This window comes from Octopus sinensis, linkage group LG13, assembly GCF_006345805.1.
Source record: "Octopus sinensis linkage group LG13, ASM634580v1, whole genome shotgun sequence".
Classification (NCBI taxonomy): Eukaryota; Metazoa; Mollusca; class Cephalopoda; order Octopoda; family Octopodidae; genus Octopus; species Octopus sinensis.
The window spans coordinates 59,669,352-59,690,952 of record NC_043009.1 but is presented as its reverse complement, the minus strand read 5'-3'; the positions used below and the strand labels follow the sequence as shown (position 1 = coordinate 59,690,952).

Sequence of the window (21,601 nt, the reverse complement as noted above, 5' to 3'; positions counted from 1 at the left end):
ATCTTTATACCACATTTCTTATAGTTTATCAAGTTGTAATGCCAGAAAAACACAAAAACTTCCCAAAACATGCCCACCTCTTGCAAGCACACAAACACAAGTATACACGCATATACACACACATAAAATGTCATCAATTAATTGATAGAATAATTGTATTTACCTGTGTCAGCATCGATTCTGAAATTCTTTTGGGCCGACTGACTAATAATGGAATAGCTGAGCTGACCATAATAACCAGTATCTTGGTCAACTGCAGTTAAGGTCCCAATTAGAACCTCAATCGGGTAGTTTTCAGGGAATTTGAAGGAGTAGAACTGTTGTGGGAAGTATGGAGCGTGGTTGTTGCTGTTCTTCACGTTGATTCTCACCTGGGTGTAACTCGTGAACACGCCATCCATCACAGAGATACTGAGGTCGTAGAAGGATTCCAGCCTTGGTGACCGGTTTGGAGAGAGGCGTAGAATGCCCGACTTAGCATCGATTTGAAACGTCTGTCTGTGATTGCCGCCAGCGATGGCATAGTGGAGCAAATTAGCGTTGGAACTGTCCGGGTCATTGGCGTGAAGTTTAGTCACGAACTGGTTCCTTGAAGATTGGTCAGAGATTGTTACATCATAGTAATACTGTGGGAAAGTAGGAGCATTGTCGTTGAGGTCCAGTACACGGATGTTGACCAGTACCGAAGAACTGCGTGCTGGGTTGCCACTGTCTGTGGCCACTGCGGACACTCTATAGACAGGTTTGATCTCATGGTCAAGCTGGAGTACTGTGTGAATGACACCAGAGCCTGGATTGATCTGGAAGTATTTTGTGTCGTCTTCTACACCAACGGCTGGAGCAAGGCGATAAAATATCATCTTGTTGATGCCACTATCATCGTCCTTGGCCTTGACTTGAACCACGGAACTCCCTATCAGAATGGCTTCTGATACAGAAACACTGTACACTTCACTGACAAATTCTGGGTTACAGTCGTTGACATCCTAACAAAATAGAACAAAAAAATATATGAAATTAGGGCTGGCTAAACGGAGTTATAACTGGTATAAAACATGTTATTGGCATATACTCTCCCCATCTGCTCACTACACCATGTGAGAAACTTTGAGAAAATTAAAATCGAACCAAATTCGATGACTGGCACCCATGCCAAGCCCACTTATGCATACATTTCCTTCATTGGACACTAAACTCTACTTGCAAAAACCTGTTAAGGCACGTGAAATTGAAATTGAACCAGATTTGATGACTGGCACCCATGCCAGTGGCGCGCTAACAGCTCCATCTGAGCGGGATCATTGCCAGAGCAGCTGTCTGGCTTCCGTGTCAGTGGCACGTGAAAAGCACCATTTGAGCGTGATCATTACCAGCGTCGCCTTACTGGCACTTGAGATGGTGGCACGTGAACAAAACATTTGAGCGAGGTCGTTGCCAGTTCCGCTGTACAGGCGGCACGTAAAAAATACCATTTGTGCATGGCAGTTGCCAGTACCACCTGACCGGCCCCCGTGTCGGTGGCACGTAAAAGTACCCACTACACTCTCGGAGTGGTTGGCATAAGGAAGGGCATCCAGCTCTAGAAACTCTGCCAGAACAGATTGGAGCCTGGTGCAGCCATCTGGTTCAGCAGCCCTCAGTCAAATCGTTCAACCCATGCTAGCATGGAAAGCAGACGCTAAATGATGATGGTAATGATGATGATGATGATGATGGCAAAGCTAGTAGAAAAGTCAAAGACAATTTGTGCAGAGAAAATTTTGCCAGTACATTGACGGAGATGATGGCTGTTACTGATGGTAAATGATGGTGGTGATAAGAATGAAGACGACAATGATGAAGAAGAAGGGGAGGATGAGGATGAGAGAGAAGGGTAGTGTGCAAAAAACAAAACCCATACCATTATGTTGATAGAAATGAAAGCTTCCGTATATACACCAGTGAGTACATCAGCAGCTCGGACGGTCAAGTTGTACTGGTTGATCTTCTCGTAGTCCAGAACATCAATCACTGACACAACGCCTGCAACACAACGAAAGAAAATGAAAAACCTTGCTTTTTGGCTCTCGGCACATTCAATGTGTGTGTGTGTGCATGTATGCATGTGTGTGCGTATGTGGATGTGCGCTTGTGTGTGTTTGTGTTTGTGTGTCTCCTATGGTTGGCATCCCGTTAGGTTTGCGGAATTATTAATCACATTTGTTTATTTCTTGTTATTTATGCATCTAAGGGAGGTAATTCCCAATCGATCAAGGGAGAGAAGCATCCCTACCGCTCTGTCCAACGAACTTTTTTTTCTTTTCTGAATTCTATTTTACATTATATTTATATTTGTTCAATTTATTATGACCACAAAATTGTTGAAAATAAAACAAATGGTGCAGAGCCCTTGACAAAAACTGAAATCAAATGTAGGACGTGAAACACCAATCGCAGCAAACACTGATTAACAAAGAAGTGAGTTAAAAGAGACAAAAGGTATAATTTAGTGTGTATTTGTGTATGCATAAGCATTTTGTGTGTATGTACGTATGTATGTATGTATGTATGTATGTGTGTGTGTATGTATGTGTAAATGTATGTATGTATGTATGTATGTGTGTGTGTATGTGTGTGTGTGTGTGTATGTATTATTATATGTATGTGTATGCATGCATGTATGTATGTATATGTGCTGTATCTGAAAATAAGGCGAGATGGTCATGGTCGTAATGCATTTGATCGTAGGTCTACTTAACCAAAACTGACAAGACTATAAACAACAACAACAGCAACAACAATAGCAGCAACAACCACATCCATAGCAATTAGTAAATTTAGATGCTTGACATGACACGTATAGTGAAACGTTTCCATGAACTGATGATTAGACATGCTACTCTGTTTGGAGGCAATGGATTAAGGAAGATGTAATGATCTACATGCCTTTCCTACAAGCCTTTTCTTATTCTTATCACCCTTTTCAAGCCTAGCCAGGCTTATGGGCCCGGTTTCCCGGTTTCTGTGGGGCATGTGTTCCCCACCCTGCTGGACGGGACGCCAGTCCATCGCAGCGTTACTCAAGAAACAGGAAGAGAGAGTGAGAGAAAGTTGTGGCGAAAGAGTACAACAGGGGGTCGCCACCACCCACTACCGGAGCTTCGTGGAGCTTTTAGGTGTTTTCGCTCAATAAACACACACAATGCCCGGTCTGGGAATCGAAACCACGATCATCTGACTGCAAGTCCGCTGCCCAAACCACTGGGCCATTGCGCCTCCACTTCCAACAAGTACTTGACTAGAATCTATTTCATTGAGCCAAGAGGTACTGAAAGACAAAGTCAACTCAGAGTATATTTCAAAATCAACATGTAGGCATGATAGAGCTTGGTTAGATTCAGCAGTTATTACAATGAAACACATGAAGCCAAATTATCTTATTACACAGCACACTACATTAAACGAAGCTACATGATATTTACATGCCATGCAAAAAAAAACAAACACAAATGCCAGGATCTCATATAATACGTTGTACGTGACTATATTGATTCTCCTTCACAGTTTCATGCTATTATGCTATAATACACAAAACCTGTATTCAGTTTGAATGTCTTGCTAAAAACAGCAGCCAAATCTACAGATCCTATACTAGTGTCTGAAGAGAGAAAAAGTAGCTACATCAGGCTATGTGATTTTAGGTACATTGTATCTCAAGAAAAGGACCGATTGGTTACGATTGTAAGACCTTTGAGTATCAGTCAGCATGATCAGTGCTGACCTGGGGCTAAATACAAGGGACAACAACTACAATGTAATATAGTTCTTTTACATTATTCTAATATGAAACGAAGGAAAATATGTCTTTCTATAACAGTTATGTTGATATAATTATTGCTTTTAAAATAGGAAATATATTGAAGGTTATTGGTTGATGCTTGTCAGAAACATGCCCAGGCTACTATGAGTACACAGGGCAAGTTTCTTGATGCACTGGGAGTATAGGAAATAATTTAAGTTCTTGTTGACAAACAACAGCAGTAATTTTATTCAGCTGAATACATGTCATTGATTGGTTGAAATTACCAAAATACGAGAACTTCAACACGAAATAACTTCCAAAATACAGAATTTTCTCTAAAACGCTAAGAGTAAAAGATGTTTTATGTGACACATTCTACCAGTATACGAAGTGTGAAAGTGTTTAGTTGCAAAAATTATTTTTTATATCTGTAGGTCAAAAGGTAAAGATCCGTAGTTTGGTAGTAGGCATCGATCGGATGGATCTGTGCCTGATGAAATTGTTTCAGCTACTGATGGTGGTGCAGCAATGGCTGTGGCTGTAGAAGCCCACACAGAAGTGGCAGTCATGCATACAGCGACTGCATTTGAAGAAATTCTTTACCGGCGACACTGCTGATTTTTCCTTCTGTTGAGTGCAGGGACAGAGATTTGGACAAAATAGGGTAGTAGCTTCAAAGGTTTGGATAACATAGGGTAGTAACTACACAGGATGGAAGTAAATAGGGTAGTGGCTACAGAGATTAGAATAAAGTAGGGTAGTGGCTATAGGGGTTTGAACAAAAGAAGGTGGTGGCTATAGAGGTTTGAATAAAGTGGGGTGGGTTTTTTTTAGCAAATATTTGGATACAAATATGATGTAATGCCACATTCATCAAACATACAGAGGTAACATAGATATATATTAAAACAATAAATAATAAAATAATATAAAGTTGACTGGGCATGTGTGCATGTACATGAGCATATGTGCGTAAATATACACACACACATATATATATACACACACACATGTATATACACTACATACACATACATATTTATATACATACATTTATTTATATACATGCATATATATAAACACGCATATATAATACATACGTAGAGATATTTATATACATACATATATTTATATACATATATTTATATATATACATATATTTATATACATACATTCATGTATGCATATATCCTATGTATCCATACATACATACATACATACATACATACACATGTACTAATGCTAAAGGCAATTATCATAATTTCATTCCCAAGCAAAATAAAATCAAGCTAAATGTTACAAAATAAAAATATAAATAAACAAAACAACAACGACGACGACGACAACAACAACTATAAAATACCCCACAAAAGAAACAAGAACAAAACAAAGCAAAAAAAACCCAAACAAAACAAAACAGACGGCAACCCACTGAGACACTGATATATGTAAAGAAGAGGCTACGACGTTACACGACATGCTAGACGGAAGAAGGTGGTGCGGTTTCAATACTTACACGGGCCTAGAACTTCCATGTCTGTGAAAGGGAGTAGAATATGTGTGGTTAAGAAGTGAAAATATATCAGGAAGAGTTTTTGGGAGTATGGTGTGTGTTTAAGAGATGTGCAAATATCACCTTTATGCGTCCGCTATATATATATATATATATGAAATACAAAACATCCGGACAATTAGGTGATACAAAAAGGGGACAACAAAACATTGTTTTTTTGCATCGTCTATTTGGATGTTTTTGCGTTCTTGTCCTATTTTGTATTTTATATATATATATATATATATATATATGTATGCATACATATATATATATATATGCAGCAATTCCATGCCACATTACGGTTCACCTATCGCGTACTCAGTACATCACGGATTTTTCTGGCTAATATATGTGAATTTATATAGCGGACTCCTCAGTACATCGTATGTTTCAGCAGCCGATAGGTATTTATATTTTTTTCTAGATTTTAATATTCTGTGGTAGGTTTTGACATGTAACATCTGCAATAATTGAGGGATTACAGTATATATATATATATATATATATATATATATATATATATATATATATATATATTATATATATACATATATATACACATATACACATATATATATATATATATACACATATATATATATACACATATACATATATATATTATATATACATATATATACATATACATATATATATATATACATATATATATATATACATATATATATACATATACATATATATATACATATATATATACATATATATATATATACATATATATATATAATATATATACACACACATATATATACATATATATATACTCACACATACATATATATATATAATATATATATATATATATATATGTATGTATGTATATACTAACACATATTTATGTTTAAACCCGCATGCATTTTCATTATATACAATGTCAACAGGACACGTATAGCTACACATACATAAATGCAAAGACACAGCGCGTGTATTCAAGGGGGATAACTCTAACACTACTATCATTGTTGTTTCCCTTACAAAACGCCCCCCCCCCTTCTCAACATCACTTCCACCCTGCTCGTTTGTTTCTCTTCAAGTTAAAAACAGAGAATCGTCTTTTGGAATATATGTAATGCGAAATTTGTACAGAGGTAAAGAATGATGTAATAGTGAAGGTTTTTGTCAAGAGTAATTTTCTTTGGGCGATTTTGGATCGGAATCATACAACGGATGCTGAAATACCAAAATTTGATCCAGAAACACTTGTTGTAAGACAGGTGGCTGATATGGAAGAAACTTCAATTTTTTTGGCCTTTACGATTTTGGCACCGTGTTGCAAATATTCAATGTGGATTACATTAAAGGAAGTGTGATAATAACACAGCGCTATCATACTTCTTATTTCGTTATTGCCCACAAGGGACTAAACATAGAGGGGACAAACAAGGACAGACAACGGTGCGTAACTGGTACTTAGTTTATCGACCCCGAAAGGATGAAAGGTAAAGTCGACCTCGGTGGAATTTGAACTCAGAACGTAACGGCAGACGAAATACCGCTAAGCATTTCGCCTGGCGTGCTAACATTTCTGCCAGCTCGCCGCCTTAATATCATAGTTCTGTTACATAGTCTATGACCAACTTTAAAAATAGCTACCACAGCTCGTAAGCTTTTCTTTTTTCGGATAATCAACAAGGTGTACAATAGAAGAACTTATAATTAAAAAATCAAAACAAATCAGATAATGATGAAATATATCACCTATTCTATAGTATATCAAGTATATATTAGATAGAGTAGGGATACTAAGAAAATATGACACATTGAGTAGAATGTGTTAGATTTAGTCAAAGATTTAATCAGTAATCAGAGTTGGTATTTAGTCTTTGCAGGAATGATTCAATGCGCCAAGTGGTGAAACTAAAACTCCCAGTCAATATGAAATTTACGATAAATTCGCTTGCAACCCCTGAGTCCCTTCCATTCACCACATCAGAAAATGCTCTGTTGTTATTCTCAAACTAATTTTAAAATAATAACCTCAATTTCACAGTTGCAAAGAATTACCTGTTCTCATTCTTTTATTTCTTTTCTGATGAAGGACTAGTGTCCGAAATGTCAAGACTATTTCCCTTCATTTTAAGCATTAAAGTCATACATTTGTCAAAATTTTTCCAGTCTGTGTTGCTTTTTTCCTATTTTTTATTTTGCTCAGTGAGTGCATGTGCACAGAAACACACATCTGTGTTCACAGTTTGAAAATCTGAGATGATGCATTTTTCAGCTTCCCTAATTTCTGAAGGCAGACTTAGAGATAAGCAAATGACACTTGAAACAATTCTTGTTACATGCCTACCTGTAAACTAAAATGTTAATGATAGAGTTTCATTGTAGACAAAACAGAAATACCAGCTAGAAATAACAGCTAATTATCTTTCAAATCACACCTTACTACCTTAACAAGGAAATGATGTAGATAATGTAGCCATAAATCTACAACACTGATGAGATGGTCACAGCTGGGATGTCTTTGATGATAGGTTTGTTCATTCAAGACAAACCTGGGAATAGATAACAGCATATAATAATATAAATACATCTCTTACCTGTGTTGAAATCTACTGTAAATTCATGGAAGACATCTCCACCTGTGATGGAATAGACCAACTTTTGCCCATTTGGACTAACGGCCTGTAGACTGAGAATTGGAGAGTGAAGTTCAATGTTTTCTGGAACCGTGATGTTATAGAATTGTTTCTCAAATAATGGAGTTGCCTTTGTTATGATCTTGATAGGCACCTTGCAGCGTGAAATCTGCTGAATTTCACCTGGAATTAAGAAATAAGAAAAATGACTAAAATAAAATTACACGACAACAGTTAAGAGTTTGGGTTCTCTTGTACTATGCTAACATATTGCAAGTTGTCACAAATTAGCAATTGATTAAATTGACCTTGGTATTTATAGGCCAATTGATTTTAGAAATCTTGGTAGGATGGAAAGTAAAATTGATTTTGACAGAAATTGAACTGGGAATGTGAAGAATTGGGGCAAATGTCATAAGACATTTTGTCCATTCCTCTAATGATTCTGCCAGCCCACTGCTTTGGAGTGGATTCTACATATGCATGCAAATACCATCTTTAGGAAAGAATCTTATTTCTTTACGGCCCACAAGGGACTAAACATAGAGGGGACAAACAATAAGAGATAAAGGGATTAAATCGATTGCATCAACCCCAGTGCATAACTGCTACTTAATTTATCGACCCCGATAGCACATAAAAACACCATCCGAGCGTGGCCGTTCGCCAGCCTCGTCTGGCACCTGTGTCGGTGGCACATAAAAACACCCACTACACTCTCGGAGTGGTTGGCGTTAGGAAGGGCATCCAGCTGTAGAAACACTGCCAGATCTGACTGGCCTGGTGCAGCCTTCGGGCTCCCCAGACCCCAGTTGAACCGTCCAACCCATGCTAGCATGGAAAACGGACGCTAAATGATGATGATGATGAAGGGATGAAAGGCAAAGTCGACCTTGGCGGAATTTGAACTCAGAACATAATGGCAGACGAAATACCGCTAAGCATTTCGCCCGGTGTGCTCTGAAATATGAAATCTAGTCAGGAGGCCAGAGTTTGATTATAGGAAAAGTAGATGATAGATTTAGGAGTGGGGACTGAGGGAAGAGTTTTAGATTGTTGTTTATGTTCTGTTTAGTAGATGGTGTTGATTGCTGGGGTCAGTATTGGATTTGAATTCATATGCATGTTTACTAAACTCAGCCAGGAATGGATCATATAGTGCACACTTGGCTTACCAGGAAATTACATCACCACTGACACTACCACACTATCAGGCTACATTACTGCACAATCACATTACATACTGCAACTCTAAAAATTATAGGTTTTGGGGTCTGTTATGAACTAACAGATTATTTTGGTTCCCATGGCATATAAGTGACTGACAGTACAATACTTCCAAATAACCAACATGCCACTTCATTGTCCACCGCAGGGTTAAGCCTCAGCTGATGTTGTTGTTTTGCTTGCAGCTTAGTGGATCAAAGCAATATGGAATGAAGCGTTTTCCTCAAGAACGCAACACACTGCTACCTGATCTGGGAATTGAAACCACAACCTAAGCACTAGGTAATGCACCTTCACACTACAGTACCACGTAGCCACAGTATTACACTGGCATTCTACTATAGTTGCTATACTGTCATACAACCAGATTCCATCTTTGTTCCTTCTCGAGCCACACCTGGCTCATAAGGGCCGGGTTCCCAGTTTCCTTGGCGTATAGGATCCCCAGCTGGACGGGATGCCGGTTCATCGCAGGTGAGCTGCAAGATGCAGGAGGAAAGAGTGGGAGAAAGTTGTGGTGAAAGAGTCAGCAGAAGTTCGCCATTACCTTCTGCTGGAGCCACGTGGAGCTTAGGTGTTTCGCTCATAAACACACACATCGCCCGGTCTGAGATTCGAACCCACGATCCCTCGACCGCGAGTCCGCTGCTCTAACCACTAGGCCATGTGCCTCCATATACAACCAGATTATCATACTACAACACTACAACACATTATTGCAGATCACCACTGGAGACCAATACCATACACTACATCAGTAACAATCTACCACACCACAATACCACCACTCTATCGTAACACTTACCATTATCTGCCGCTTCAACTATCAACCGGAATTCTTGATTTTCATAGTCTTTTAAAATTTTGTTGACTCTGATGTGTCCTGTGACATTATTGATGGTGAAGAGGCTCTGGTTGTTACCGGCAACGATTCTGAAGGACAGCTCTTTGTTTCTGCCAATATCTTTGTCCACTGCTGAAATCTGTGAAATAAGGTAAGATTGGTTGTATATAGGAATTGATATGTATATATATATATATATATCAGTAAATGTAATAGGTGACAATTATTCGGTAGCAATGATAAAACCCCGAGTTTTGGATGCCGAGGTGGAAATCCACGCCGCCATCTCTTCAGTTATCCGGCTATCGGAAAAATGCTATGGAAAATGACTGTTATACAAAGGGAAATTACTGTGTGATTGACTGTTATTAAGACAAAAGCGCTATTCGAATGACCGCTAAGTAAGGGGAGAGAGTAAAGTAAGGGGGTAAAAATGTTCATAGTATTCGCGTAAGCGCACCTGTGACAGGAGCCAGTGTGCCATGGTTTGTATGGCTGGATGCCCTTTCTAATACCAGTTACTTTACAATGTATATTGGGTGCTCAATATGTGGCAATGTCACACATATACATATTGTTAAAGAGGACAACAAATGTAAAGGCAAGACAAACATCTCAAGTCACATACATTATTATTATTGGAAAAAAATTCAAAGCCTTACAGCTGTTTCTGGGATATTCCAGAGTTATACATATTCCGTCAATCGTTTAGATCACCTGTGAACTCAACCCCCATATTTTGTATGTGTGTATATATATATATATATATATATATATAGATATATAGGTGCAGGAGTGGTTGTGTGGTAAGTAGCTTGCTTACCAACCACATGGTTGTGGGTTCAGTCCCACTACGTGGCACTTTAGGCAAGTGTCTTCTACTATAGCCTCGAGCCAACCAAAGCCTTGTGAGATTTGGTAGATGGAAACTGAAAGAAGCCCGTCGTCTATATATATATATATATATATATATGTATGCATGTATGTATATGTTTGTGTGTCTGTGTTTGTCCCCACAACATCACTTGACAACTGATGCTAGTATGTTTATGTCCCCGTCACTTAGCGGTTTGGCAAGAGAGAGACTGCTAGAATAAGTACTAGGCCCACAAAGAAAAAGTCCTGGGGTCGATGTGCTCGACTAAAGGCGGTGCTCCAGCATGGCCACAGTCAAATGACTGAAACAAAAAACCACACACACATATATAGTGAAAATAAGCAACAAGGATATCCAGAGGATATCCTTATTTTGACTGTAATCACCCCATTTTGAATTATATGGATAATACCATACCAAATTCTGGTGCCTTTAACTTAAGTACCATATTCAACTGAATCTAAATTTTACTGAACTTACATATATATATATATATATATATATATATATATATAGATAGATAGATAGATATATAGATAGATATACATATATAAAAATATGTAGAAAAGTTTTCAAAAATTTACCTGTTTGATGAGGTCTCCTATCTTTGACTCGACTGAAATCACAGAATTGTAAGGTTGGTTCACAAAGATAGGGGGATTGTCATTCTGGTCAGCAATTTCTACATGGACAATGGCACGAGCATATCTTGGCTCTTGTTGAGAATCTCGAGCTTCGACCACTAATCTATAGCTTGATCGCTTCTCTCGGTCAAAAGGTTTGCCGATTGTGTGTAGCACACCAGAGGTGGTCCCAATCGTGAACATACTGTTGGGGTTTAACAACTTGAAGGTGACATGCTGGTTGAGAATCAAGCCGGTTAACTGTAGAACTGTTAGAGACTGGTTTGTGGCAACATTTTCCATCACTTCCACCTGGTAATCGTTTTTCGTAAACACCAAACTAGTTTCGTTGCTTCGTAGGACTGTTATGAAGATCTCAGCGGATGTTTCGTATACTCCGTCACTGACAGAGACGGTCAAGTCGTACACACTGCCGATGTCGGTGTCATTAGTGACATAAAGTACCCCAGTGTCTGGCTGAAGTTCAAATGTGCCATCCTCATTGCCCTCGTCTATCTTGTACGTCAGTTTGCTGCCGACCTCGGTGTCTGGGTCGGTGGCATTCAACGCAAGAACAGCAACTTCTCTGAATGTTGGTAGAAGCAGAGAGACATTGTAGACATCCTGAGAGAATTTGGGTGGTGAGTCATTTGTATCGAGAACGTGGATTTTAACCCGGGACGATTCCAAGGCTAGAAGGTGAGGTCTGCCGAGGTCAAAAGCACGCACCGTGAACTCATAGTCGGCCAACACCTCGTGGTCGAGTAAGCTTGCTGTTCGAATGGCTCCGGTGTTACTGTCGACTGAAAAAACAGACTGTATCTTGTTTTCAACAATTTCGTACTGTAGAAGTGAGTTCATGCCGCTATCAGCATCAGTCGCTTTGATGACGAGTGGAAACCTATCTTCGTTGAGAACTATAGAACCAACCAGTGCTTGTTCTATGATAAATCCATGGTGAAGTTCTTTCTCAAAGACTGGATTGTTGTCGTTCTTGTCAATGATGTGAATCAGAACGGAACAGCTGGTTGACCGACCAATGATGTTCATGGCAGTTACTGTCAGGTTATAAAAGATTTGCTCCTCATAGTCACAGATTTTGTTGGTTGATAAAACTCCCGAGTTGGGATTGATCCGGAACATCTCCTTTGGATCTCCGCTGGTGATTGAGTACACGACAGACGACCTGCTGTCGGCGACCACTGTCGACACAATCACTCCAACGGGTTCGTTCTCAGGGATTTCTTTCACGTACTCCTTGTGAGGGAACTTTGGGGGTGCATTATTTGAAATAGTCACCGATACGTGGACAGTTCCAGTACTGCTGAGTTGTGGAGAACCGAAGTCAGTGGCCAGCACAGACAGAACATAATCAGACTGACCCTCTCGGTCCAACTGTTTCGCCACAGTTATAGTTCCCATGGTATCATCAATGGCAAAAGCACCTCCTGTATTCCCTGCGTAATAAAGATAAAACAAAACATTTAGATACAGAAATAACTAATTCTCAAACACAGAATATTACTAACAGAATAGCAGGAACAGGATAAAATATCTGTATTATTGCAGAAAAGTTTGCCAGCAGTCAGCCATGAGACTCAAACTTACATCCCTGTGATTACCAGTCACAGTGCTTTGCCATTAAGCCTAACTGCCCACTGACAAATTAATTTGCAATTTTTGAACTTAAAAATTTAGCTTTATAAGACGCTGTCAAATTCAAATTATGATGAAAGTAAACAAGCAGAGTTTGCTTTAGGAACATGGAGATGTATTGAAAGATACATTTAGAATATTTCTACATTACAAAATAGACAAAAAATAGAAAAAAAAAGCATGCCTTGTGTCTTATGTTATTACATTAGAATATTAGTCTTTCCTGCCTTTAACCCTCCAACGCGGAGTATAGGCCACTTATAATTGAATTCCATGTCGCATAATTTTTCCCTTCTGTACTTATACTCTGCCATGAATGTTCCCCTTTTTCTAGTTCCTTTTGTGTTGATCTCCACCACGAGTTCTTAAGCCTACCTTTCTTTCTATATCCAACCAGTTTCCACTTTAAAGCACTTTTCGCTACATTTGGTGCGTCTTTTCTAATTGTGCTACCAATCCCCTTCCACCTTTTCTTAAATATTTGCTCCCTAATCGAAACTTGATTTGTATTTTGCTATATGCTAGACTATGTGGTGTGTGTATAAGCTGTGTTAAATCATGTGAAGGTGCATGGTTTAGTGGTTAGGGTAATCGGCTCATGATCGTAAGGTCATGAGTTCGATTCCTGCCGGTGCATTGTGTCCTTCAGCAAAACATTTTATTTCACATTGCTCAAGTCTGCTCATCTGGCAAAAATATGTTGTACTTGTAATTTAAAGGGCTGGCTTTGTCACATTCTGTGTCACCCTGAATCACCCTGAGAACTATAATAAGGGTACGCATATCTGTGGAGTGCTCAGCCACTTGTATGTTAATTTTATGAGCAGGTTGTTCCGTTGACCGGATCAACTAGAAACCTTGTATGGTACCTTACATTTACACAAATATTCATGTTCGGGTACATGGACACTATTTGCTATAATTTTCTACCACTACAACATAAACTGCAACAACAGGCTACCTGATAAAATACTGTAGCGTATCTCTGCATTAATTCCTTTGTCCTGGTCAGCAGCTACGACTTGGAGGACGGAAGTGCCTATAGCTGCGGTCTCGAATACTCGGCCTTCAAATATGTCGGATAAAAACTCTGGGCTGTGGTCATTGTTGTCGAGTACCATGATGACAGCACGGCACATGTTGCGTTTGGAACGTAAACCTTGGTCTCTCACCATCACTACCAACTCGTGCCGAGCCAGGACTTCACGATCCAATTTCTCCTTCACTCGTATTACACCTACAAACAAACAACGGTAGAATTATAGCTCTATATATACACACACACAAACTCATTTACATATACGTATATATATATATAAGTTTGCCGATTAAAATAGGAAAGTGGAACTCAAAACATGAATACATACACACACACACGTCATTATTATGTAATAATGAAATTATTGTATACAGTGCTCAGGTGTACCACAACATGATTGTGATTGTTATTATTATTAATAATAATAATTAGTAGAAGTTACAGAGCAACTCAAGGGCCGAGATTTTCGTGCAACGGCTGGAGAAATGTCAATGTATAAAATCTCAGCCCTTGAGCTCTTGAGCAAGTCTTCTGAATATTAATGATAATAATAATCATAATAATAATAATAATAATAATAATGATAATAATGATAATAATAATAATAATGATAATAATGATAATAATAATAATAATGATAATAATAATAATAATAATGATATTAATAATAATAATAATGATATTAATAATAATAATGATAATAATAATAATAATAATGATATTAATAATAATAATAATAATAATGATAATAATAATAATAATAATAATAATGATAATAATGATAATAATAATAATAATGATAATAATGATAATAATAATAATAATGATAATAATAATAATAATAATGATATTAATAATAATAATAATGATATTAATAATAATAATGATAATAATAATAATACACACACATATTTCATATATATATATACACACACACACACACACATATATATATACATACATTTATATGCATGTGTGTAAGCATGTGTGTGTGTAGGTGGTGGGGTATGGGAAGAGAGTGGAGAGAGAGAGAGAGAAAGAGAGAGAGAGTGAGAAAAAGAGAGAGGAGAAAGTAGCAAATAGAACAGCAAAATATAAAAACAGAATGGAAAAGGGAACAGAAAAATGTAGTAGTAGTAGTTAGTAGTAATTAATAGTAGTAGTAGTTAATAGTAGTAGTAGTTGTAGTAGTAGCAGTAGTCGTAGTAGTAGTAAGTAGTTGTTGTAGTAGTTAGTAGTAGTCGTAGTAGTAGTTAGTAGTAGTCGTAGTAGTAGTAGAAGTAGTAGTAGAAGTAGTAGTAGTTGTAGTAGTAGTTGTAGTAGTAGCAGTAGTCGTAGTAGTAATCGTAGTAGTAGTAGTAGTAAGTAGCAGTAAGTAGTAGTAGTCATAGTAGTAGTAGTAGTAGTAGTAGTAGTAGTAGTAGTAGTAGTAGTAGTAGTAGTAGTAGTAGTAGTAGTAGTAGGTTGGTTACGTAATTAAGTAAGACAATGATGATACTAACCAGTTTCTGAATCGATGTGGAATTTCGACTTGCTTGCAGGGTTTGTTGCTGAAGACAAGGAATAGAAGAGTCTACCATTATCTTGGTCAGTAGCAGACACTTGCAGAACCTGTTTACCAATAGCGACAGATTCATAAACCTGGCCAATATATTCTTTCTTGTCAAATATTGGTGGATTGTCGTTTACATCCAGGACCTTGATTTCAAGCTGCGATAGAAGTAAAGATGGTTGGAGGTTAAATGCGTGGGGGAGACTGGTGGGCTGGAGGAATGATAGGCTGTTAGATTGGTAGATTGTGGAGGTTGGAGGATGGTGGATTGGGATGGTTGAAGGAGTGGATTGTTGGTGAGTTGGTGAGTTATTAGAAGAGTGATGGATTGAGGACTTGTGCATAGAAGAGATGATGTGTTGGAGGAGTGGTATGTTGGAGGAATGACATGTTGGAGGAATGGTCTGTTGGAGGATTGGCATGTTGGAGGAATGGTGTGTTGGAGGATTGACATGTTGGAGGAATGGTGTGTTGGAGGAATGGCATCTTGGAGGAATGATGTGGTGGAGGAATCGTGTGGTAGAGGTATGGATTGTTGGAAGTATGGCTTGTAGGAAATATGACTTGTTAGAGGTATAGTACGGTGGAGGTATGGTATGGTATGGTATGGTGGACAAATGGCCCATTGGAGGAATGATGCACTGGAGGAATAATGTGTTTGAAGAATAACATGCCGCTGGAATGGTGCATTGGAGGAATAGGATGTTGGAGGAATGGTATGTTGACGGAATGAAGTGTTGAAGGAATGGTGTAGTGGTGGGTTGCAGTAATATTTCTTTTCTCCTAGGCCCCTACAGTAACCAACATGCACAGTCTTTCCTATCTAGAATATCATACTAACACCACGCCACCACCTCCACCACTCAATCCTACTCCACCATTACCACCACCCCAAGACTATACCCACCACCGCCACCCACAGCACAACTCAACACCATCCCCAACTGCCATATTTTCATTTATCTATTTTTTTTTGCTTGTTTGGTTTGGTTTGGAGGAAAGGATTGTATGAATGACCACTGCAGGACTTCAGGTTCTGGTGGGATTAGCTGGATTAGTGATTAATGCTTAGCTTAAACCGTTGCACTTCAACAACGACAGGAAAGACGTGTGGGGAAGAAAGAAGAACCAAAAGCCTTGATTATTGCTGGGGGTGAAGTGAAGGAGAGAGGGGGGAGAGGAAGGAAGGAGAGAGGAAGAGGAGGGTGGTGGTATGAGTTCATTACCCATCACCTCTGCCATTCTCACCATGGTCACCCCCATTTAGATATCCTAGTTTATTCTTACTTACCCATGCAAAGTCCTGGTGCTGTCCATCTGTAGCTTTAATGGTCAAATTGTAGTGATTCTTTACCTCCCAGTTTAGTTTACGGGCTATAAATATCATGCCATCTTCTGGGCCAATGCTGAATGTGTGGTCTTCATTACCATCTGCAATAGTTAGAGAAAAATAAATATTTGCGGGGACAAACACGGACACACAAACATATACACACTTCTTTCAGTTTCCCTCTACCAAATCCACTCACAAGGTCTTGGTCAGCCCGAGGGCATAGAAGAAGACACTTGTTTGAGGTTTCACGTTGCGATACTGAATCTGGAACCATGTGGTTGGGAAAAATATAAAAAAAAACAAAATACCTAAAACTATCACAACAGCTCATCTTTCTTTGCCCTCAACAATGACATAATTCAGATGAAAAATAAACCCCCCACAAAAACAGACAAATAAAACAAAATAAGAAATACTATAAAAGCGCCACCCGTCAAACTTACCCTCGATAGAATACCAAATCTTGTCCCTATCCATATCAAAGGCCTGGACTAGCACAATCCATTTGCCAACTCGGTCATTCTCCATAATTTCCTCAGACAGATGCTTCTTATTAAACAATGGCGGGTTTGTTGAGTACTTCTTCACTTTGACCACTTTGATCTTTACTTTTGTAGTAGACTTCAAGGCTGGACTTCCATGATCTGTTGCTTTTACCTGGAAATAAAATGCAGATGTAAGTAGTAGAGGCATTCTAACTAGAAAGGGTATGGCCTGGTCAGCCTGTAATGATATGCATAAGATCTGGTCATCAAATCTAAGTAGAGACTTCAAACTTAAAATCTTCAAAGCCACAGTCGAACCAATATGGCTCAGAAACCTGGATGTTATCAAAGAAGCTTGAGAGACGGTTGGATGGAGCCTACACTCGCCTCCTTATGAGAGCTCAAAATCGTCAGAAGCGTCATCCAATCAAAATACAAATATATGGAAAACTACCACCTGTATCATCTCTTGTGAAAGGTAGGAGAGTTCAGTTTGCTGGACATTGTTATAGAGCTGAAAACGAGGCAATTTCTACTCTTCTCCTCTGGAAGCCATCTACACGTGATACCAGAGGGTGCACACTCTCCTACACATAATCTCCAGAGATACAGGCATCTAGCAACAGGACCTCCGTAATGTTATGATGGACCGTGAAGTCTGGCGTAGCATAGTAAATTCCATTGTCTCGACCACGGTCGAACAATGATGAGGATAATGAGAGGCATTCTGGTGATGGTAGTCGTGATGGGATATAGTCACACACATGGGCCCGGGAACAGGGGATGCAGGTGGTGCAAGTGCATCCCCAAGAATTTTTGTGGAGTGCAGAACTAATTTGCAGCCCTACTAATTTTCTCGGGTTTAGAATAACGGTAAACAAAGTGATGTGTAAAAAGTTGCTTGAAGTTAGGTTCCTTCACAAAGAACAAAACACACACAAAAAAAAGGCCTTGTTTGTAAATATTTTTGGACCTGGGTTTGCACCCCCTAAGCAAATTTCATTCCCGAGCTAGTGGTCTCACACACATACACTATACATATGGCTGTCAGTCAATTCCTCTGTCAATTGATGAATAGGTAATATTTCTCCTCACTTGGATGTTCTGTTAGGACAAACTACACTATGTTCTAACGGAACATCCAGGTTCAAAGTGAGGATAAATATAACCGTAAATCCTTGAGTATAATCCACATTTTCCCCCAAAATTTAAAGGTCAAAATCCCTAGTGCGTACTATATACGAGGTTAAAAATGAAAAATATTTTCTAAGCAATGTCCGAGTCTCTATTTGCTGTCTGACAATGTTTATTCAGACGAATTTTGTGATGTCGGGTGCGAAAATACCTTAAGCTAAGCCTGAAAGCAATGAAGTCATAAAAGAATCATCGATAACTTGCAGTAAGCAACATTTATTAAACATTATTAATGTTATTTCTTTATTTTCTGCAAACAAAATGCATTATGTTATATATACAATGATAATAAAGGACATCACCATATACAGTTTTACAAACCAAGGACGTTATATAGACCTCCTTGACTCAAGTTAGAGAAAGGGTGCATATTATACACATGGTTTAGGTTTTTCAGAGGTACAGTCCCCTAAAAGTCCCCTGCGTATTATACTCAAGGGCGGACTATACTTGAGGATTTACAGTACCTCTCATTACTATTACTGCCTCTGTTGCTCATTGATATTTTTTAACAAGCTAACTGCAAAATGTCAATAGACTTACTCAACTAGCAGGAAACCCAAGGTTCTGGATGGTATACTGACTATAATTGTGAAGACTAAGGAATTACACACTACACACTCTACCCTCTGGCATTCAGGACTCTTTTGTAAAACACAAATAACAAAAACAACAAAAAATGAGCAGTCAAAGTATTCTGTCAAACAATATGCTTATTAACATTGCTTTGAATTAATCATTCATTATGCTGTTAATTAAACATACATTATCTTGTACCTTTGAGATTTTGATGATGCGATTTATTTACTTTTAGAATGATAATTGTAGAGTAGGTGTGAGAGGGCAGATCTGGCCATACAAACATAAAATGGGTAGAATAGCTGGACTGGACATAGCCAGTTTAAATGCAAATGGGTTAAGAGTTATTTCAAAAACACAACTCCTTCTGTCCTGACCAAAACTTCTGGTGGTTTTTCTATACTTGAGAAGACATGCTGATCATGGCTGTCTTTGTATATAAGCATGTCCCCTACTTCTTTCACTTAGCTGAAAGATCCTAGTCATGCAAGCTCATAAGGTGCTGGTGCCACTTCAAACATACAGCCCCTTCTGTCCTGAACAAGACTTCTGGTGGTTTTCCATGCTTGAGAAGACACACTGAGCATGGCTGTCCATGTATATAGGCATGTTCACTATGTCCCTCTCTTAGCTGAGAGGGCTTAGTCTTGTGAATTCACAGGTGCTGGTGCTGCATTACAGCACCTGTGCCAGTGCCAGAAGTAAAGCACCCAGTACACTCTGTAAGGTGGTTGGCATTAGGAAGGGCATCCAGTCATAGAAACCATGCCAAAACAGACAAATAAATGTAACCCAGGCAGCTCTCCAGCTGGCTAACTTTACTGGGGAGGGATACATGCTCTCATTCAAAGGTGAAACATTGCTATTGAGAGAAACGGTGATTATGTTGAGAAGTAGGGATGTGATCGACAGAGGACCAGCTTCATTTTGATGTACGATAGATGTTCCTGTGTTGGTAATTATATCTGTCCTAAACAAAATGGCATTACTTTTTGACTCACCCTCGTATGTATATATACACACATACATATGTTGATCTTCTTTCAGTTTCCCTCTATCAAATCCCTCACAAGGGTTTGGTCAGCCCCAAGGACATAGTGGAAGACACTTGTCTGAGGTTTCACGTTGTGATACTGAATCTGGAACCATGTGGTTGGGAAAAATATTAAAAAAAAAAAATGCCTAAAACTATCAAATCATCCGACCCATGTCAGCATGGGAAACAGATGTTAAATGATGATGATGAAGATGATAATAAAAGATAAAAAAAAACAAAAAAACTCACAATAAATTCAAAATTGGATCCAGCTATGAGGTCTTCCTGACATGAAATTATACCAGTTGTTGGGTCAATCATGAAGCGTTGTACTTTCCGCTTCTTTATGGAGTAAGTGATTTCTGCATTGTTGCCCACATCGATGTCTTTGGCCATCACACGGAACAGTTTGGTACCCTTTGGAGAAGCAGGCACCTGAAGACGGTAAGGGCTGTTGATAAATTCTGGGGCATGGTCATTCTCGTCTTCAATGTGAACGATGACTTGGGTTGATGAGCTCAAGTTGGGGACCCCGTTGTCTTTCACTGTGACCTGGTCAAGAATTATACAAATAAATAACAATGACAGGAATGTGTGTGTGTGTGTATGTGTGAGTATGTGTGAGTATGTGTGTGTATGTGTGGTATGTAAGTGGTTGTGTGTGTTTGTGTGTGTATGTGTGTGTTTGTGTGTGTATGTGTGAGTATGTGTGTGTGTGGTATGTATGTGTGTGTGTGAGTATGTGTATGTGTGGTATGTATGAGTTTGTGTGTGTATGTGGGAGTATGTGTGTGTTTGTGTGTGTATGTGTGAGTATGTGTATGTGTGGTATATATGTGTTTGTGTGTATGTGTGAGTATGCGTGTGTATGTGTGTGTTTGTGTGTGTATGTGCGTGTATGTGTGAGTATGTGTAAGTATGTGTATGTGTGGTATGTATGAGTTTGTGTGTGTATGTGTGAGTATGTGTGTGTTTGTGTGTGTATGTGTGTCAGTTGATGTATATAAGTGTGTATGTGTCATCGATGTGCGTCTTTGCACTTATACTTTTGTGAATGTCTGTGTGTACCTGTTTATGCATGTGTATGCATGTGTGTTGGCATGCATGTCAGCATGTGTATGTGTTTGTGTGTGCTTGTGTGTGCATGTGAGCGTGGGTATGTGAGTGTGTGCATATAGAGAAACAGATATCTGCACACAATCATGATGATGATG

General features: G+C 38.7%; 1 protein-coding gene across 20 annotated transcripts in view; it reads right to left on the bottom strand.

Annotated features, from left to right (window-relative positions):
- LOC115218656 (protocadherin Fat 1) overlaps positions 1-21,601 on the bottom strand; it is a 185,814-nt gene that overhangs the window by 102,828 nt on the left and 61,385 nt on the right. For 19 of the 20 annotated variants that reach the window (XR_005001715.1, XR_005001716.1, XR_005001721.1 and 16 more), the window contains exons 4-14: positions 20,637-20,939; positions 17,537-17,750; positions 17,052-17,191; positions 15,711-15,918; positions 14,131-14,406; positions 11,475-12,970; positions 9,975-10,152; positions 7,904-8,125; positions 5,298-5,318; positions 1,901-2,022; positions 164-986 (exon numbers count right to left, since the gene is read on the bottom strand). Coding sequence is in view for 13 of the 20 variants with exons in the window: in XM_036508413.1 (XP_036364306.1) it covers positions 164-986; positions 1,901-2,022; positions 5,298-5,318; positions 7,904-8,125; positions 9,975-10,152; positions 11,475-12,970; positions 14,131-14,406; positions 15,711-15,918; positions 17,052-17,191; positions 17,537-17,750; positions 20,637-20,939 (4,003 nt within the window). In the remaining 7 variants the exon portion in view is untranslated. The remainder of the gene's footprint in view (positions 1-163; positions 987-1,900; positions 2,023-5,297; positions 5,319-7,903; positions 8,126-9,974; positions 10,153-11,474; positions 12,971-14,130; positions 14,407-15,710; positions 15,919-17,051; positions 17,192-17,536; positions 17,751-20,636; positions 20,940-21,601) is intronic. The other variant, XM_036508415.1, reaches the window with a different exon arrangement.